The 17,586-nt window shown below is 34.2% G+C and overlaps 3 protein-coding genes across 4 annotated transcripts; 1 reads left to right on the forward strand and 2 right to left on the reverse strand.

Moving 5' to 3' along the window:
* The first annotated feature begins 1,772 nt into the window (after positions 1 to 1,772).
* Positions 1,773 to 2,674, forward strand: LOC132302937 (thioredoxin H2-like). The gene is made up of 3 exons (XM_059799946.1): positions 1,773 to 2,012; positions 2,131 to 2,253; positions 2,364 to 2,674. Exons 1-3 carry the CDS (start codon positions 1,881 to 1,883, stop codon positions 2,493 to 2,495), a joined length of 387 nt encoding a protein of 128 aa, XP_059655929.1. The 5' UTR covers positions 1,773 to 1,880; the 3' UTR covers positions 2,496 to 2,674.
* Positions 2,675 to 5,074: 2,400 nt separating this feature from the next.
* Positions 5,075 to 9,299, reverse strand: LOC132302935 (uncharacterized). Its single transcript, XM_059799943.1, has 5 exons — positions 8,986 to 9,299; positions 7,614 to 7,686; positions 7,237 to 7,390; positions 6,611 to 6,652; positions 5,075 to 6,481 (listed from the first exon to the last, which is right to left on the reverse strand). The coding sequence occupies exons 1-5, from the start codon at positions 9,066 to 9,068 to the stop codon at positions 5,601 to 5,603; spliced, it is 1,233 nt and encodes a 410-aa protein (XP_059655926.1). The 5' UTR covers positions 9,069 to 9,299; the 3' UTR covers positions 5,075 to 5,600.
* Positions 9,300 to 10,417: 1,118 nt separating this feature from the next.
* LOC132302938 (uncharacterized) lies at positions 10,418 to 16,378 on the reverse strand. 2 transcript variants are annotated; one of them, XM_059799948.1, is made up of 14 exons: positions 16,156 to 16,378; positions 15,904 to 16,059; positions 15,649 to 15,747; positions 14,749 to 14,850; positions 14,359 to 14,502; positions 13,876 to 13,970; positions 13,676 to 13,805; positions 13,488 to 13,592; positions 12,106 to 12,212; positions 11,972 to 12,023; positions 11,153 to 11,242; positions 10,966 to 11,050; positions 10,791 to 10,877; positions 10,418 to 10,686 (listed from the first exon to the last, which is right to left on the reverse strand). In XM_059799948.1, the coding sequence occupies exons 1-13, from the start codon at positions 16,249 to 16,251 to the stop codon at positions 10,795 to 10,797; spliced, it is 1,344 nt and encodes a 447-aa protein (XP_059655931.1). In that variant the 5' UTR covers positions 16,252 to 16,378; the 3' UTR covers positions 10,418 to 10,686; positions 10,791 to 10,794. The 2 variants fall into 2 exon arrangements, with proteins under 2 accessions (XP_059655931.1, XP_059655930.1); XM_059799947.1 differs by having other exon boundaries at positions 10,813 to 10,877; positions 16,156 to 16,376.
* Between the last annotated feature and the right edge of the window lie 1,208 nt (positions 16,379 to 17,586).

Genomic DNA, 17,586 nt, shown 5'->3' on the forward strand with positions numbered 1-17,586 from the left:
GCAATTAATTTTTAAGAAAAGGGTCTCAATGTAATTTTAAAATATATTATGAGATAATCAGAAAAATAATATAAGGTTTTAGTAAACAATAACATCCATTGCTGTGTTCATGTAGTTTTGGTATCCATGCTTAGCATGAAAGAAGGAATACCAAGATGGTGCGCTAATTAGGCACAGCCCCAATGTGATGTGCCTTTCACATAGATTTTCATACCTGCAATTAGCATGTTAGCTTGGAAGCCCATGTTTCACATTTTTCATGCGATAAAAAATAATGTACTTTGCCTACCAATTGATGCTCTAAGATGATGTTGATGGACACCCAAAGTTGATAAATTGGGACCCTCACGAAGCAGATTCTCATATCAGCAATTCAATCACTCTTTGTATAAAATGCACGCAATTTGAACTCCAGGACAAGTTTGTACTCAACACCATGATGTGGTGGACTTAACTTTTTCCTACATAGAAGGACTAAATATTGAGAAGAAAAGTAAGTTTTAAAGACTAATCAGCACATCACAAGCTGCATTGTCTAAACTCTAGTTAGGAGGTAATAACAGTGTCATCTTCCTAAACTCTTAATGCCAAGCCCCATCTTCATAAACACATACCCATTGCCCCATCTTGACAGTTTCTTTCTCCTATTTTCTTTCTTACCAAACAAACTGAAAGATACTAAATGAATAACTGAAAGCAGGATTTGACTCAGGAACTAGAAGAAAATAGAGAAGCACTGAGTTAACATTACTTGTGCTGGCACTTTATGATGCTTCGAGCAAGGCTCTGGCTCATATGTCTAGTGGTGTGGCGAACTGTTGTAGAATCGTGTGTGGTTGTCTGAACTCCTCATGGTACACTCAGGACACAGGTCAGTATCTAACAATCTATGCCATATATGAATGTAGTGGACTTGATTTATTCTTGCTTAAACATATTGGGAAGGAAAGTAAATATTCGTTGACACAACACAAACAACATTGTCTGGTTATATTACCTGAACTCGGGTACATGTGTGGGGTACTGGTATGTATTTATGCAACATATGTGTCAAATCTCCAAATAGAACACACTGAACATAGTGTTTAGAGTGAAATAATGTCTTTATGTAAGGTAGTGTCTAATATAAGTATCTCCCTGATTTTGAAGCAAATCATATAATAAAATTAAATTATTCAATGCATATTTTAGGCGCATGTCCAACCAAATGTGTCGAACACATATCCCATACCCACGTTCAAGTATTTTGTGTGGATGCTTCACCTACTTTTGGAGAGTTCATCTAACATAGGTTAGGAGGCAAGAGCACTCTGTTCAGCACTCAGAATGCCAAGCTGTGTCTTCAAACAAGTACCACCAGTGCTGAATTGGTAGTTCTTGTTCCTTCATTTAGCTGTGACTAATAGCAGAAATTATGTAATACCACAATATATACCAGCAGATTTGGAAATAAATTTACTTATTCTGTTAAAAACATTCATTAGTTGCCCCATATGTTTCCATTCCAACCTGGGAGTTATGTATCAAATGCAAAAGTCAATTTGTAATGGGCAGGAAATGATTTAATATGAATGAGTGGCAGTAATTGATTAAACCCCTTATTTAAACCAGACTAACTTTAGTTTTAGAGGGTACTTATGCTCCAAATCTTTCCAACTTTGTCTCCAACGGTCCAAATTATAAAGGGTCCCATGAAGGGCATCAAATGCTATATTAAGTTATGGTTTTAAAATTGTCCGCTACCACCATCAACCTGTATAAATAGGCCTCCTTGACAACTCCAAATGTTCAAGTTATAGGTTATACATCTTCCTAAGCTCAAAGTCAGTGAGAAGAGAGAGCTTCTAAGGGGAAGAAGAAGAAGAAGAAAAAGAAGAAAAATGGGGTATGAATTTTTTCCCATGAACCAATCAAACGGATTGTCATCGACAAGTCCTTCCCTGGTTCTTGAGCTACATTCCTCTGCCAAATGGAGAGCCCATTTACAAGCCTCCAAAGAAAGTACCAAACTGGTAACAATATGACCATCATCAACCCTCCTAAACTTGACTAATGCTTAGTTTTCAAATTTTTATCTTATATTTACATCTATTGATTGATTTTCCTTTTTTTCTTTATTTTTTCATGAAGATTGTGATTGACTTCACGGCTTCATGGTGCCGACCTTGTGGATTCATAGAACCAGCTATCAATGAGTTTGCTGCTAAATATACTGATGTCAAGTTCATCAAGATAGATGTGGATGAATTGATGGTATATATTGCTCTTTTCCCTTTCACTTTCGGGGAAATTTTTTCTATGTTTTTTTCTTAGCAGACAAACAGAATGATACTAATATATGTTGAATGAATGACCGAAAACAGGATGTGGCTCAGGAATTTGAGGTGCAAACATTGCCAACTTTTGTTCTGATAAAGGAAGGGGTAGCAGTTGATAAGATTGTGGGTGTGAAGAAGGAAGAACTCCAGAACAAAATTGAGAAACACATGGTTTAATGCTATTTGAGTTGAACTCTGTTGGGTTTGGTGAGTTTGGTTTAACAAAGTTGTGATGACAGAGGCAGAGGAAACAAGTAGAAAGAATTGGTGGTGATACCAATCTCAATGTAATAAAAAATCTATAAACAGTTACAATTAATAAAATGAATTTTTGATTAAAATTCACAATTCATAAATACCCATTAGCTAATATCTTTCTTTCTCCCTTGCTTTTAAATTATTAGATACTTTAGCCCAAAGCCATTTCCAAGAAACAGTAAAGCTTCATAGGGTCTTTCTTTCAAGGTGCACCCACGGAAAATATTTAAAAAACTACTGTTACATTAGCATTACTCACGTCAGTGGCATAATTCTACGTAGGTCTTATCAAGAAAATGGTTTGTTTAATCTACTGGTAAATTCAAGCTTTTTAATAATATTCTGATAACCAGAATATTAGTGATTGCCTCAACTGGCCTCTGGGTGTAGGCCTAAGTTTATAAAACAGCAGGAATCTAAACTGATCGTAAATTTTTTTTTTTTTTTTTTTTTTTTTTTTTTTTTTTTTTCTGATAAGTAAACTGATAGTAATTGAATTGACTTGTGGCTTCTTACCTCACTGATTCTCCACTTGTACTTTCTGTTCACTTCTGTATGATTCTCATCCCCTTTAGCTAGTCAGAATTGGCATGAATAAAAAACATAATACAAGACATACAGGGTACTAACATGAAATTAACATAATACAAGACACATTTAGAAGTGTTCTGAAATTCGAATAGTTTTTAGGACACATCATGAACACGACAGGTTCATGTCTGAGACACGGACGGGGTAGCTTTGCAACTTTATTTTTTAAAAAATGTTTCGATATAGTTTTAAAATATATTAAATTAGAAAAATAAAAAAAATCCATCTAGCCCCAAGATGTTAGTAATTATATTCATGATAATATAGATAAAATCAACAAAAACAATATTTTTTTGTTTATATGTAATTATTTTTTTAAAGGATGTGTCCGTATTTTTTTTCTTTTTCTTTTAAATTTGTTGATCGCCGTGTTCATATTGTGTCAGAGTCCCTATCCATGCTTAGCATAAAAGAAGGAATACTATGACGGTCCGCAAAATTAGGCACAGCTGTAATTTGATGTGCCTTTTCACAAAGATTTTCACATTTTTCATGTGATAAAAAAGAAAAAAAATGTAACCTACCAAGTGATGCTCTAAAAGGATGTTGATAGACACACACCGTTAATAAATTGGGACCATCTCAAAGCAGATTCTCACATCAGCAATTTAATTACCTTGTAAACATTGCATGCAATATTGACGGAAAAGCCACGTGTAATTTGAATTCCTGTTACTCTGCAGCCAAGTTTTTAATCGACACTATGGATGTGGTAGTCTTAATCTCTTCCTACATAAAAGGACTGAATATTGAAAAGAAAAGTAAGTTTAGAAAACTAATCTAGTTAGGAGGTAACAACAGTGTCGTCTTTCTACACACTACTGCCAAGCCCCATCTTCATAAACACGTACCCATTGCCCCGTCTTGACGGTTTCTTTCTCCTATTTTCTTTCTTAGCAAACAAACTGAAAGATGCTAATAAACATTGAATGAATAGCTGAAAACAGGTTGTGGCTCAGGAATTAGAAGAAAATAGAGATGTACTGAGTTAGCATTACCTGTGACAGCACGTTAAGATGCTCTGACCAAGGCTCTGGCTCATATGGCTGGTGGTGTGGTGGGAGAAACTGTTGTAGGTCCTTGCTCCAGTCCCTGCTAGGCAGACTGTCATGTTGAAACTGTTTCAGGTGCCCAAGTGCTCTAAAGCACACTCCTTCATATACCTCGTTTCTCTCCTCTATTCCAACAATTTATCAATGATCAGCACCTACCCAGAACTGTCTGAACCTGGATCAAACCTATAAACTTGGTTGGACACCTTTGTAATTGGAGACAACCAGCTTGCTCATTAAAAACATGGTATGATTCGACGATGGCTGTTGACTAAATCAAGTAGGGTTGGTGTTTAAAAGTTTTTGACCCCAGTGGTCCTATCAGAAATCAATGGCTTACTTATTAAGTCATGCATTAGGGGCAAAAATTATAGTCTCAAACACCACATTTTATCAAAACTGCAGAGCAGAACAAATGAAGATGGTTAAAAAGATCGGATTAATCACAGAATTCTCAAACTGAATAAACATTAAAGTATCTGGTACAGATGGTCTAGTTAGTACATAAAACACCCACACACACATCATAGCAAAACTATAGAAGCATGATTACTTGATAGCAAACAATAGAAGCATGACATTTTTTCAAGTCAGATCCATTGCATACAGTTGGGCAGAAATTAACCTACTGCTTGTGTAACCTATCTATAATATCACTACAGTGAACCATAAACGCAAGTCTATCACTTGTTCATAGGTCCAGAGTTTACACGCCTCCATCTCGCAGAACTATTTTCCAAAAATTGGTACCTTGTGAGTTGTGAAATGGGATACTGAATTACATTCAACTAGATCCATAGGAATGTAATTCACACACACACACACACACATCATAGCAAAACTATAGAAGCATGATTACTTGATAGCAAACAATAGAAGCATGACATTTTTTCAAGTCAGATCCATTGCATACAGTTGGGCAGAAATTAACCTACTGCATGTGTAACCTATCTACAATATCACTGCAGTGAACCATAAACGTAAGTCTATCACTTGTTCATAGGTCCAGAGTTTACACGCCTCCATCTTGCTGAACTATTTTCCAAAAATTGGTACCTTGTGAGTTGTGAAATGGGATACTGAATTACATTCAACTAGATCCATAGGGTATTCTGAACAATCTACTACCAAAAATAGACACTTGCAGAGGTCAGTCCTAATCAAATGTCTACAACATTACACTCAAAATTCAACTTTCGGCATCTTACGTGTTGTCCTTTCAGCAACAAACGAGGCCATTAAGAAAGTTGTTCCTTCCTCAATGTGGTAAGCAAACAAATGCTACAACAGATATACACATCCCGCCAATGAATCCACAAAAAATCCCACCTCTCACTCAAAACAGGAAAGTGGGAAATGGAAAATCATTAGACATGGCAGCTCACTCAATCTCCTCAATCACAACCTTGCCCGTGGTTGCTTTGTCCTCCATTTTCAGAGCACCACTACTCTTGCCTCCATAATCCATAGCTGAACCCTTCTCTGCCTTAACAATAGCTGCCAAGGAAGCCCAAGCTTCCCCTGGCTGCTCGTGGACCCAACACATCATAAAAAAGGTCTTCCTCTCAGCAAGCTTGAGCTTACTCCTGATTTCCGCTCTTCTCGACTTTCTTGGTTTCTCCAACTTCAATTCCCTCTCTGCAGCCTGAATCAGCCTCTGCAAATCACAGAGCAAGCATACTAAAGCAGAGCCCCCAAGGTAGAGTAGGCTTATGACATCATCCAGAAGAGCAAGACCAAACTGCAAGCCACCCATGTGTTTGAAATCAGGGGAGCAAGTTTTCTCCAAGCAACAAGACAGAGCTTCCGAAACAGTTTCTGGCTGCCCACCTTGACCCAAAACAGAAGATATACTCAAAATGTCCATGGCTGAGCCTATGGCATCTGACTGCCAATCCCCATTGTAGAGGCGAAGGGTGAAACAGTAGCTATATATGATGTCAACTAGGTGAACAGCTAATAGTGGGGATGGCTCAGTTGAGCTGAGCTTGCTGACTGGGGGGAGTGGTGTTTCAGGGCCAGGTGGAATGTCATGGGATTGATCACTTTCCTTATACTCTTGCTTTGATATCACTGTTTCTTGATTGATAAGTGGTTGGACAAGCTGGGTTCCATCCTGGCTGAGAGAGATTGTCCTAGCAGAGGGTTTCAACCACCATGGATCCCACGGCTCTATAAACTTACTCAGCTCTCCAGAAGCCATAGCTCTTTGGAGACGTTTCTTTTCTTCAGCAGATAAATCATCATAACTGAGTTGACCTCCTGAAGAAAGGGACGAGCGAATCAACTCAGATCAGCCAGAGCAATAAAATGTAGACCAGAGAACACTTGAATGAGCACATCAACTCAGTGCTAGTACCTCTAAACAAAAGAAAGGAACACAGAATATACCAGACAAAAACTTTTGGACAGTCTCCTCTGACAAAGTTGAATCTGGCAAAAAAATAAAAAATAAAAATAAAAATTTAAGGATACAGCCAAGGACTATTTCTGATGAAAAAAATGGCATTATTAGCAGTAAATGGAATGCTTTAGCTAGTAGAATCCCATAACATGATTATCCAAAAACAAATTGACCAAAACAAATACTGGAGCAAATAGAACAAGGAATAGATTGATAACTAAACCAATGATAACAATCAAATGCTTACTATAAATTTTCTCCTTTATGTTACCGCAAAGTTCACAAGCAATGACAATGTATTAGATGAATTACTAGTCATTTCCCCCTCAACAAAGATAAATTATTAGTGTCAATAATCTACGAGCAGATAACTTTCTTGATTGCCAGAATTTTCAATTAATTTTCAGGAACCATTCAAAGAGAAGTATAATTTCCATGCAAGTCTGTGACATTATCAGAATATCGCAAAAATATTTTCAGATTACAACTATGATGCCTAAAATAAAACTTGACCAGTTTCACCAACATATATTTCAGAGAACCTTAAAGAAAAGACAATAAAAAAAAACATATATTTCAGAGAAGTAAAATTCTTATTCTAAGAATCAAATACCATCCTCATCCATGCTATCCATATCTTCCTCTGAGTGAAATCTTTTTAGTATGTCCAGCATTTTCTGTTTAGATTCATCATCAGGTTGCAAATGCTGCAGCTCCTCCACTACATTCTCTCTCATGAAAGATTCAGTGCACCGAAGGCTATGAGACTGCAACAAAATACCAACCAAAAGTCCTCAGAAAGCAGAACAGACTGTATCAATGATAACAATATCCACTGGAGTCGAATACACTGTGACAAAAGTTAAAGCTTCATTCATGATTGATAAAGAAAAAAGGTAAGAAGCTTATATGCCTTGTCAGCAGCATAAGATCCTTAAGAAATTCATTTAGAACCCTTGTAGACTGAATTTTGCACGAATTGGTGATTACCTTGTAACACTGAAGGGAGCAATACCGGCTGTTACATCGAGGGCAAGTATATTGTGAAAACTGCTTTTGACATCTGGATTAAAATCAAATAAATTTAAGAAACAGAAGGTCCATTTTGTAGATTGAGAATGTTAATGAAACAATCCCATAGAAATACTGTAAAGAAATCAAAACCCTGAACTTCATTAATATAGTGAGAGCATGCTAAGATACATGATAAAATGAGTTCTAAAAATACCAATAATATAAATTCATGGTAGAACCAGTTCTAGCATTGTTACCTAAGGAAAGTATATTTTCTCCTGCAAGAGTACCACACTATGGTGAATTGAATCATGAAGCATTTGGAGAAAGAAATCTATTTCAGGGTACATTCAGTGTAGGATATGAGAGGCGATAGTTTTTATGTGAGGAAAGGTAAATCATTTTCATTTGAAAGCTCTTCTACCTACATTTCAGGGTACATTCATAGTTTTTACCTGAGGAAAGGTAAATTATTTTCACTTTGGCCTATCTCCAGGAAAATATAAAAAATTCCACACTGTAAGGATACTCTTGTTCTTCTGTGTGGTAATATTTAGAATTTTTGAATATCTTAGAAGTCACTGTTAAGAATTAACATTTAAACCCTAATTTATGTGGACATAAATAATGTTGCCTGTGAACAGACAATCAGCTAGTAAGTTTTTGAACAAAAAATATCACAAAGACTGTGATTCCAAATTGTCTTATCATCAATTTAGAAAGGAAAAAAAAAAAAAAAACGAAGTAAAACAAGCCCATAAAATAGAAACCATTGTTTGAAGCAACCTAAGTTGGATTCAAACATCTAAAACAAGAAACCACAGTTGCTGCTGAAAAAGACGCATCAAATTGTGGCTGAAAAGAAGAAAACACAAAAGGGTTACAGAGAGTATACACCAATCAGAATTACCTAATTAGAAGAACATATACACACATATGTGTGTGTGTGTGAGTGACAATGAGAAGTAATGCCCAGAATGGACTGTAATCAATGAAATGGAGCCCATATTACTACTTAGCTCTTCAATTTTTTTTTTTTTTTTTCATAGTTGATACTCACACAAACACGCCTCCAAGTTCATCATATTCAACGACACAAGAGCTATATAAGCAAAACTTATATTTTCCACAGAACATCAACAAAGATACATGAAACTGAAACCGAAATATCAAAATCCAAAACAAAATCAATCAGCAAAGAAATGAAACAGTAAAACCTTAAAACATTGAATAATACATAGAATTCACCATGAAATGTTAACATATATATATATATATATATATATATATATATATAATTGAGGAGAAAAATAGAAGAAAGAAATTAGTGGGAAGTTGAAGGAGATACACGTGGCAGATTATGCGCGACGACGACGGATTCAGATGGGACGAAGAGGATGGTGTATCAGAAGTGATGATTGAGTCCGCCATAACCACGACTGGTGAAGACTCTGGAAGAGATGAAGAAATGTATAAGCCAATCAAGCGGTTGCTAATGCTAGGGTTTGTATTAGGGATTGAAGATAGCAATTGAAACTCTGAAACACACTGAACAGAAAAATCCCAATTTGCGTTAATTTTACAGGAAAGCACCGGAAAGTGCGAGCCACACTGAGGTGGAAGAAGGCGGCTCTTACGGGAGTCCAGTTGATTCTAGAGTCTTTAAAGGGTGTTTTTGAAATTTATTTATTTATTTATTTATTTATTTTGTGAATTCTATACATGAGTTGTTTTTTAATTGAATTTAAATTGGTTAAAAAAAAAAAATTGAATTTAAATTATATGATGCAGTTCGTTAATTTACTAAAATTTAGAGGAATATAAAGTGAAAAAAATTGGATTCCATCTCATTTTTTGAAAGAAACTATAATGGGTGTACTTTTATTTCGTAAGAGTATAAATCGATTAAATAAACAAGAATTTCAAAAGTACAATTTATTGATTTTATGTTTTTTTTTTTTTTTTTTTAAAATGAAAAGAAGGACTTTAGTGATAGTTTTTGTTTTTGTTTTATTTTATTTTATGGTTAATTAAACTGAAAAAGCCACTACCCTTATGGCCAGATTTTTATTTATTTATTTATTTCTTTTCTGATTAAATTTGTAAGGTGAGAAAAATTCAATTACTCGTACAATTATTCTTTAGCAAATTATGTTTAATTCAGTTCAGTTACTTTAAATTTTGAAATGATTTATAAATTTTAAATTCGTGTAATTATTCGCAAATCACACTTATCATTCAAATAACCCAAATTTTTTAATATTTTTATTTGAATAAAATAATTTATAAAATTTGAACGATTTATAGATTATTCGCAAATCACACAAATCATTCGAACAACTCCAAATTTTTTTTATTTTTTTGTTTGAATAAAATAATTTATAAATTTTGAACGATTTATAGATTTTAAATTCGTGCACTCAGTCGCAAATCACACATATCATTCAAACAACTCCGAGTATTTTTATACTTTTGTTTGAATCGAATAATTTATAAATTTTGAACGCATATATCATTTAATCTCAATATTTTATGCTTTTGTGAGAATCGAACTTAAAACATTGACTTATGTATTAGCCCTGCATGCTCAATCAAACCATAATAAAAATATTTGCACTTCTAAATACTGTTTGTTTAGTCCTGAAAATTGAAATGCAGAGCTGAAAATTTTAGCCCATCAATTTTGTACAGTATTGTTTTTATTTTGTGGAAATAAAATACAAACCATTCAGGAAAGAAAAAAAGAAAAAGAAAAAAGATTAAAAGTTTATATACTAGTGTAGAAATTTGCTAGTGAGGTCACCTTCAGAAACAAAGTTCAAATTATCCATGAGAATTTGTACAAGAAAATACACTTTCTAGCCATCACAACCTGCTATTATTTTCAACAGTGGTAACATAAGATATTACATGGTCAGTAGTTTTCTGTCCTCTCACAAGTTACAAGCACTGAAGCTGGGAACTATTTGAAGTATGCAGTCTCTAAAGCCTTGGCTTTCTCACCTGCAACTTCAGCTTCTTGCTTCCCTAACATGGAATAACCTCTCTCCTGAAATTATATAAACTCATTCGTTAACGGTCTCCCTGCAGACTAATCTTGTAAACCTCATACTTAAATTTAGATCGACCAACGGTCTAAGCAAAAAGACCAACCATATCAAAGGAAGAAAAATACCAGCAGGCGCCACAAGAATGGAACTCCTTCCCTCTTCTTCACCTGCTTCTCAAGGACTTCGATTGCTATAAATATGCAAATATTATGTTTAGAAATTATTAAATGAACTACCATGAAGGTCGAATGAGAGAAAAAATGGTGATCATATCGTACACTTCCCAGCTTGTCCGGTATTCAGAAGCATACTGTACCAAACTTCGTTAAAGACATCGAGTTGTTCATCAGAAGCGCCGATCATCTACCATAGAGAAACAAAATTCACATATTTTCTCCAAAATACAAGGAAATGTAGCTTCAACATAGACAGATAGACTAGCTAATTGGTACTTGATAATAGTACCTTACAGTGGTAAGCATCAAAATCTGGACCAAGCAATTCCAATGCCTGTTTGTAGTCACCTTTGCCGTACTCGTATAAGGCTTCTGCAAGCTAAGAACAAATAGAAAAATGTAGAGTATATATGCATGTATAATTGCATATATAGCACAGCTAGCACTCTTTTTGGTTTGGCATATATATGTATAATTCTAACAAATATATTATGTATATAAGAAATCAAACTTGAATAAACTTAAAAATAAATAAACTACAGCTTTGAAAAATGTTCACACTAGTAAAGCAAATTTTTCTCACACCAGGTATCATGATCCTTTATGAGTCAACTAATCCTTACGGATGTGCGTGATCACCAGGAAATCGCGTTCATCAGGTGAAGCATGGAGATTCAAACCTCCGGCAACTGGCTGGTTTACGAGCCTATCACCTTGGCCAACTTGGCCACCCATGTAGGTTTCAGATGTGCAAGCTTTATAGCACAACTATGTGCTCCACTTTTCATGAAAGTTCCATTCACCTTAAAACAATAGCGATGCCAACCCTAGCCCAAAACAATCATGGTTCTCTATGCAAACTTGTGAGTAAAATATATTGGTTAGAGGAGGAGTTCCTCTTTGAGGATCTCTGACATAAGTTATACTATCTTCATATTTCAGAAAGAACCAACACTTCTGTCCCTTGAGCTAAAGAGTTCGGTAGAGTTGTGATTTTGACTGGAATGGTCTCATATGCAGCAAATACCAAATCACAAACATAGCAAGTACAAAACAACCAAACAAACATGATGACTATAACAAGTGAGACAAAGCAACTGGAACAAACCCGCATTCCTTTCTCCATCAGTTGTTGCTTCTTCTTCCTCATCAAAGAAAATCTACATGGACAACACACTTATAGTGAATTAAATGCCAGACTGACAAAGATGCTGCAGCGGTACGGTGCAAGATCCCCCTAACCTGGATTTCAAGCCCTTGAGTAAATCTTCAGCTTTAGCAAGTTCTCCTGTACAAGCTAACGCCCATAATATCAACGAATCCATGTGCCACACCAAATACCAAAAGGCCTGAAAATTGTGTGCATCAATGAAATGGAAAAACAAATTATTGTTGAGCTGAATCATAAATTCAAACTACACAGGGTGAATGCATATAAATCCTATTTTGACAATGACACATGGGAAAAAGAAAAAAAAGAAAAAAGAAAAAAAAAAGAAGGTAAATCGCATTATGAGAAAATTTATTACACAGGAAAAAAGAAATTCACAAAAAATTCTACAAACTGATACATACACATATATTAAGGTGTATGGCATGAAATGAGAAAAAAACTCAAGCACCTTTAACTATGTTCTACTTCTTTTCTTTTGTGTTGTGAAAGTTAATGCAGACCTTGCATTCATCAGCGCAACAAATTTGTAAAAATCTTTAAAATATTTCAAGAGCTAAATTTCTCCTTCATAATGCTGTAAAATCGGCTTCATTGCCATTGTGCGCATATGCTACTTCACGTTGACATTAGCATAAAAGCAAAGAAAAAATTTGTGACACTAGTGTAGGTGCCTGAAACAATGCAGGAGCAGCAGGACACAACATTTCAGCATTCTGAGTACTGAATGGAAGTGCTTAAGGTAAAGTTTCCAAGTTAAATACAAATTTTATTTTTATTTTTTTCCTGGGCAGTTAAATACAATTTATAAACCATATAACATTGAAGAGATAAACATCATCATCAACGGAAGCAGTCATCTCAGCTATAAAAATCCAACTATATGGCATGTTATCTGGTTATGGCCATATCACACATTATTAACGTGCCTTTGATATTCTTTCCCATTACATGTCTTTTACAGCTTTACAGTCATCGTCAAAGGAAAGAAAGGAAGTTGAAAGCTCTACTACAAGATTTATGATTTCAATTGATATGGTAGAGGTGCAGAGCTGCAAGCCTTTGAATGTTAAATATTGTTGTTCTAGAAATGCCTTCATGCACGGAAGAGAATCATGGTTCTAGCCTGCAACAACCTTGTTCCAACTGACTACACCATGATCGAAAACAAAACAATAATTCTCAAAATGCAGTTTTTGGTGCTTTTAATTGACCTAAGTTGGTTTCCATAAGACATACTATCCAAAAATATTAATGGATATTTTTTTGCCTAAAAAGAACATCCCCACAAAATTAGAACTTCAATTACCTCAATTTTTAATAGAGTAATAGAAATTAGCCCCTCATAAGTTGTATAACAGATCTAAGTAAAATGTTATGCAAAAATGATGTTTCAACTTTCTTATCCAATAACCAGAAAAGAAAAGAAAAGAAAAAATTTAATCCAACTTACTTGATCTTTCACACAACCTGCTAAAATCTGCAGACGGTCCCCAAAGAAATCAATTTCACCCCGTACATACACCCGCAATAACAAACCAAGAGCATTTAAGTACACCTGAATGCTTGAAAAGCTAGAACTTGTCATTACATTAAAATGAATCATAGTTAAGAGAAATAATAAATAAATTAAATGTATACCTCAGGAGGCATTGTATCACTTTTTTCTAATTCCTTCCAGATACAATGATCATAAACTTCAAGGACTTTTCTCATGGGAGAATGGCCCTCCAAATAACAAAGGGCTACATGCCACCAATTGTGTGTGTACCTGAAGGTTAAATTTGTTTAGCTATCTAAACCATCCAAGGATAACTTCTCTCAAATGACTTCAAACATACATAAAAGCGCACAAAGAGCTCCATGATTGTGAGCATTCTTCCATGAACCCAACTGCTTCCTTAAAACAACACTCAGCCTGAAGCACATGACATAACTGCACAAGAATAAGAATGCTATGAGAACCAATTGATGAGAGAAATTCAGTGAAGCAAGCAACTGATAAACAAAAAAGTTTCATGTCATGGGCATTTACCAAAAATGAGACAACATATATTATTATTATTTTACACTTTTTTCCATACTTAAAGCATTGAACCAAGTTCATATTTGTGATCCCATTTTTCCAGAATTTTTAATTTTTTTATTATTTTTTATGACGATGATTAGAATTTATTAGGACAAACTTTGATGGGGCGCAATTCAAAGCACCCAACATTAGAAACCAAAAGGATTTATGCTTTACTAAATATGCTGATAGATTGGTGCATATGATATTCAACTAAGGCTTACATAAAAAGCAGATTATAGTAAGCTAGACTTACAGCATGTTGTGCCCAGCAATCTTCTTTGTTAATCTCGAATCCCTTTTTCGCAGCTTTCTCTGCATCTGCCATTCGACCAAGCTCTAATAAAGGAAAGGCAAGCATGCCATATACATAATTTTCTTCCTGATTTTGTGGTAGAACCTGATGAATATCAATAAATCAAAACAGTATCTAACAAAAATAAGAGAACTTAACATTCTCAGTGGAACTGAAATATGTACTAAATGTAGACAACATGTACTGCTTCAACAGAACATGTTGAATTATTGGTAGAAGAAAAAGATTGTATGTATGGCAAGTTCGACATCAACAAATTTAATAATTTCTACTCAATTGACCAAAAAAAAAAAAAAAAAAAACCATGTATTACATTTTACAGAAGTTAACCTGTTGAACAAGATGCAAAGATAGATCAGGTCGACCCATGTAAAAAGAAAGCACTTGAGCCCGGTTCAGAGATGCCAAATCTTTTGGGAACTCTTTTAATAGCTGCAAAAATATAGACATACACACACATTGAATAAGCTACATACAGACACTAAACATAAAAACCAATGCAACTAATGGAGAAGGGCACACATACACACACAAAAACTGCATCACTCCAATAATTTGTATGCATACCTTGCTATTTAAACTGTTTAAAGCAGTTGCCAGGGAAACCTCTTTAAATAATGTGTACACCACGACCTAATCAATGTTTTCAAATTTTTTCGAGCATATGGTGAAATCTATATTTTCGAAATTTGACAATCATATCATATCTTATCACATTAGAGGAAAGTCATGAAGTGCAAATAATTCTAAGAATGATCTTGGTCAATTTATTCCTACAAAGCGCGTATCAGTGTATGAATCATTATGAAGAGTCACCAAGTAGATGGTAATTTTAAGCCAGAATTAGAGTCTAACTAAGATGTGATCCAACCTATGTACCGAAAAGACTTCATTCAAATATGATACAACATCATTTTAAAGGGTTCCACTAATTTTTTTTCCATTTAATAAAAAACACAATCTGTAAATATGCTAGCTCAGTTAAATAAAGAGGCACAACCCAATATTGGAAACAAATTTTAAAGTTCAGTTTAATTATCCAAATTTATGACACCCAAATTCACCACAAGATAATTAACAGTGTTACCAAATAGAATTTCAGCTTAATTATGCAAAATTATGACACCCAAATTCAGCACAAGATGATTAACAGTGTGACAAAATAGATACATTTCTTGGATGAAAAAAAAGAATCACAATAAAGCACTTCATTAATATTAAAAGGCCTACCTTGAGGTGTAAATCGAAAGCGACATCGTCATCACTGTCGCCCGAAATCAAACAGCTGATGGTTTCGAAAACCGATTTCTCGTACAAAGTAGCTTGATCCTGTGCAAATGCCGAATTGAAGTAAAAGAAAACACAACAATTTCATTGCAAGAGGCAGTATATAAAGTAAAATTATTGTAATTGACAAGTACAACTGAACATTTACATGGAAAGTTCAAGAAAAATGTAGAGAGAGAAAGGTAGAGAGAGAGGTACAAGTCGGGATTTGGCTGCTTGAAGATGGAAAGGAGTACCGGAGTGATCGAAGGAGGAGCAGAGGAAGTGAGCGGCCAAAGTGTTGGCCAAAACGCAGTGTGGGTCGTGAGCCAGTGCCTCCAGAATCACAGACCGTTTTCTTCCGTAACTAAGTACCTTCCATACGTTGAAATTATAATCAATTTTTAATATAACGATATATATATATATATATATATATATATATATATTGATATATAGAGAGAGAAAAACCTGGTGATAATAGGAGTTTATAGCAGAGATGCAATCATCAGAAGAAGTGTTGATCTCGTATCCCCATCTGTCCATTTTCACTACACCACCTTCCATCTTTCTCTCTGTCTCTCAAAAGTTGAATGTGTGGAATGGAAAAACAGATGCTGGTAGTCTTTGGGTGACTGAGTATAATAAGTATTAGTGGCGAAGCTTCTCGGGGACTCAAAGCTGTCGTCTTTCTGTTTCTAGATTGCATTTTGGATTTTTTGGAAAGCTCATTTTTTGTGAAAAGAACATTTTTTTTAAAAAAAAACGATATGAGGGAGGAGTCTTATTATTATAATCTTTTAATGAATTTCAAATGATACCGAGTAATTAATTTGAGTGGAATGAGTCTTATAATCTTATTTTGTGCCATGTCCAAATCTTATTATCGTGTAATATTATTAGCGGATGAAGGCCGAACTTAAGACATTTTTTTTTTTTTTTAGGGTGTCACTTTTGAAAATTGAATATAACTATAGTTTGTTGACCCTAACTTATTAATCTGGGTGATCATCACGCCACTAGCTAGATTAGTATAATTTCTTCTCTTTTAAAAGGGAGATTGAGACAACAATGGATCTAAAAATTTATACAGAGATTTTTTTTTTTCTTTATTTTTATAATTTTAGTGGGAGCAATTTTAAAATTTTATGGATATAAATGTAAAAAAATATAAATTTAAGAGTATAAAATGTAATAACAAAAAATTTCATTACCGGCGGATGCCTCCACTAAGTCCACACTTAATCCCTACATTGAGAGTTCGGATCTTATGAGAGACATGTAGTGAACTTGTGGATAATGTTTATAAATATTTTTTATCTTTTAAAAATAAAAATAAATAAATAAAAACCTAGTGTGGTATCTTTGTTTCTTGTACATATATTTCCATTATTTAAACAACAATTTCCAATGAATTTTCAACTGATTAATTCCATCCTTTATTAAGTTCTCAATAATGGAATATATTATGAAATGCTTCCACTTATTTAATACTCCATAATAAAGTGCTGATCAGACCAAATACATTAAACGATTATTTTAAAAGACTTCTTCTAGATTGTTATTATATATATATATATTATACATGTATATATACATATATATATATATGTCGATGTCATTTGATCAATTAATTGAATTTAGAGGGTTCAATAAGTCCACAACTCTTATCTTAATTTTGACACTTCTGACCTAATTTTTGGATATCACTGGAGTGAGTCATGTGACTAGAATAAATTATTACTCTAAGGCTATGTTTCCTATAGCAGAAAAGAAAATAAATGATAATATTAGTTAAAAAAAAAAAAGAAAAGAAAGGGAACAAGAGGATATTGTTAATCACTTGTTGTGTTTGGTTGATTAAGAAAAAAAATGATAGTAATTATGTTCGGGGAAAGAAAG

This window comes from Cornus florida, unplaced genomic scaffold, assembly GCF_030987335.1.
Source record: "Cornus florida cultivar Cherokee Brave unplaced genomic scaffold, ASM3098733v1 CherokeeBrave_3.0.0_Hap2_Chr04, whole genome shotgun sequence".
NCBI lineage: Eukaryota > Viridiplantae > Streptophyta > Magnoliopsida > Cornales > Cornaceae > Cornus > Cornus florida.

Excerpts from the sequence above, each read along its gene's own strand:
- LOC132302937 (XM_059799946.1), top strand. The coding sequence starts at position 1,881 with ATGGGGTATGAATTTTTTCCCATGAACCAATCAAACGGATTGTCATCG. Across the intron at positions 2,013-2,130 it reads CCAAAGAAAGTACCAAACTG|ATTGTGATTGACTTCACGGC; the intron begins GTAACAATATGA and ends TTTTTCATGAAG. Across the intron at positions 2,254-2,363 it reads TAGATGTGGATGAATTGATG|GATGTGGCTCAGGAATTTGA; the intron begins GTATATATTGCT and ends GACCGAAAACAG.
- LOC132302935 (XM_059799943.1), bottom strand. The coding sequence starts at position 9,068 with ATGGCGGACTCAATCATCACTTCTGATACACCATCCTCTTCGTCCCAT. Across the intron at positions 7,687-8,985 it reads TCGCGCATAATCTGCCACGT|ATGTCAAAAGCAGTTTTCAC; the intron begins GTATCTCCTTCA and ends ATTTTAATCCAG. Across the intron at positions 6,482-6,610 it reads TGTCCAAAAGTTTTTGTCTG|GAGGTCAACTCAGTTATGAT; the intron begins GTATATTCTGTG and ends CCCTTTCTTCAG.
- LOC132302938 (XM_059799947.1), bottom strand. The coding sequence starts at position 16,251 with ATGGAAGGTGGTGTAGTGAAAATGGACAGATGGGGATACGAGATCAAC. Across the intron at positions 13,971-14,358 it reads ATTGCTGGGCACAACATGCT|TTATGTCATGTGCTTCAGGC; the intron begins GTAAGTCTAGCT and ends ATTCTTGTGCAG. Across the intron at positions 11,051-11,152 it reads TTGATGCTTACCACTGTAAG|ATGATCGGCGCTTCTGATGA; the intron begins GTACTATTATCA and ends TCTCTATGGTAG.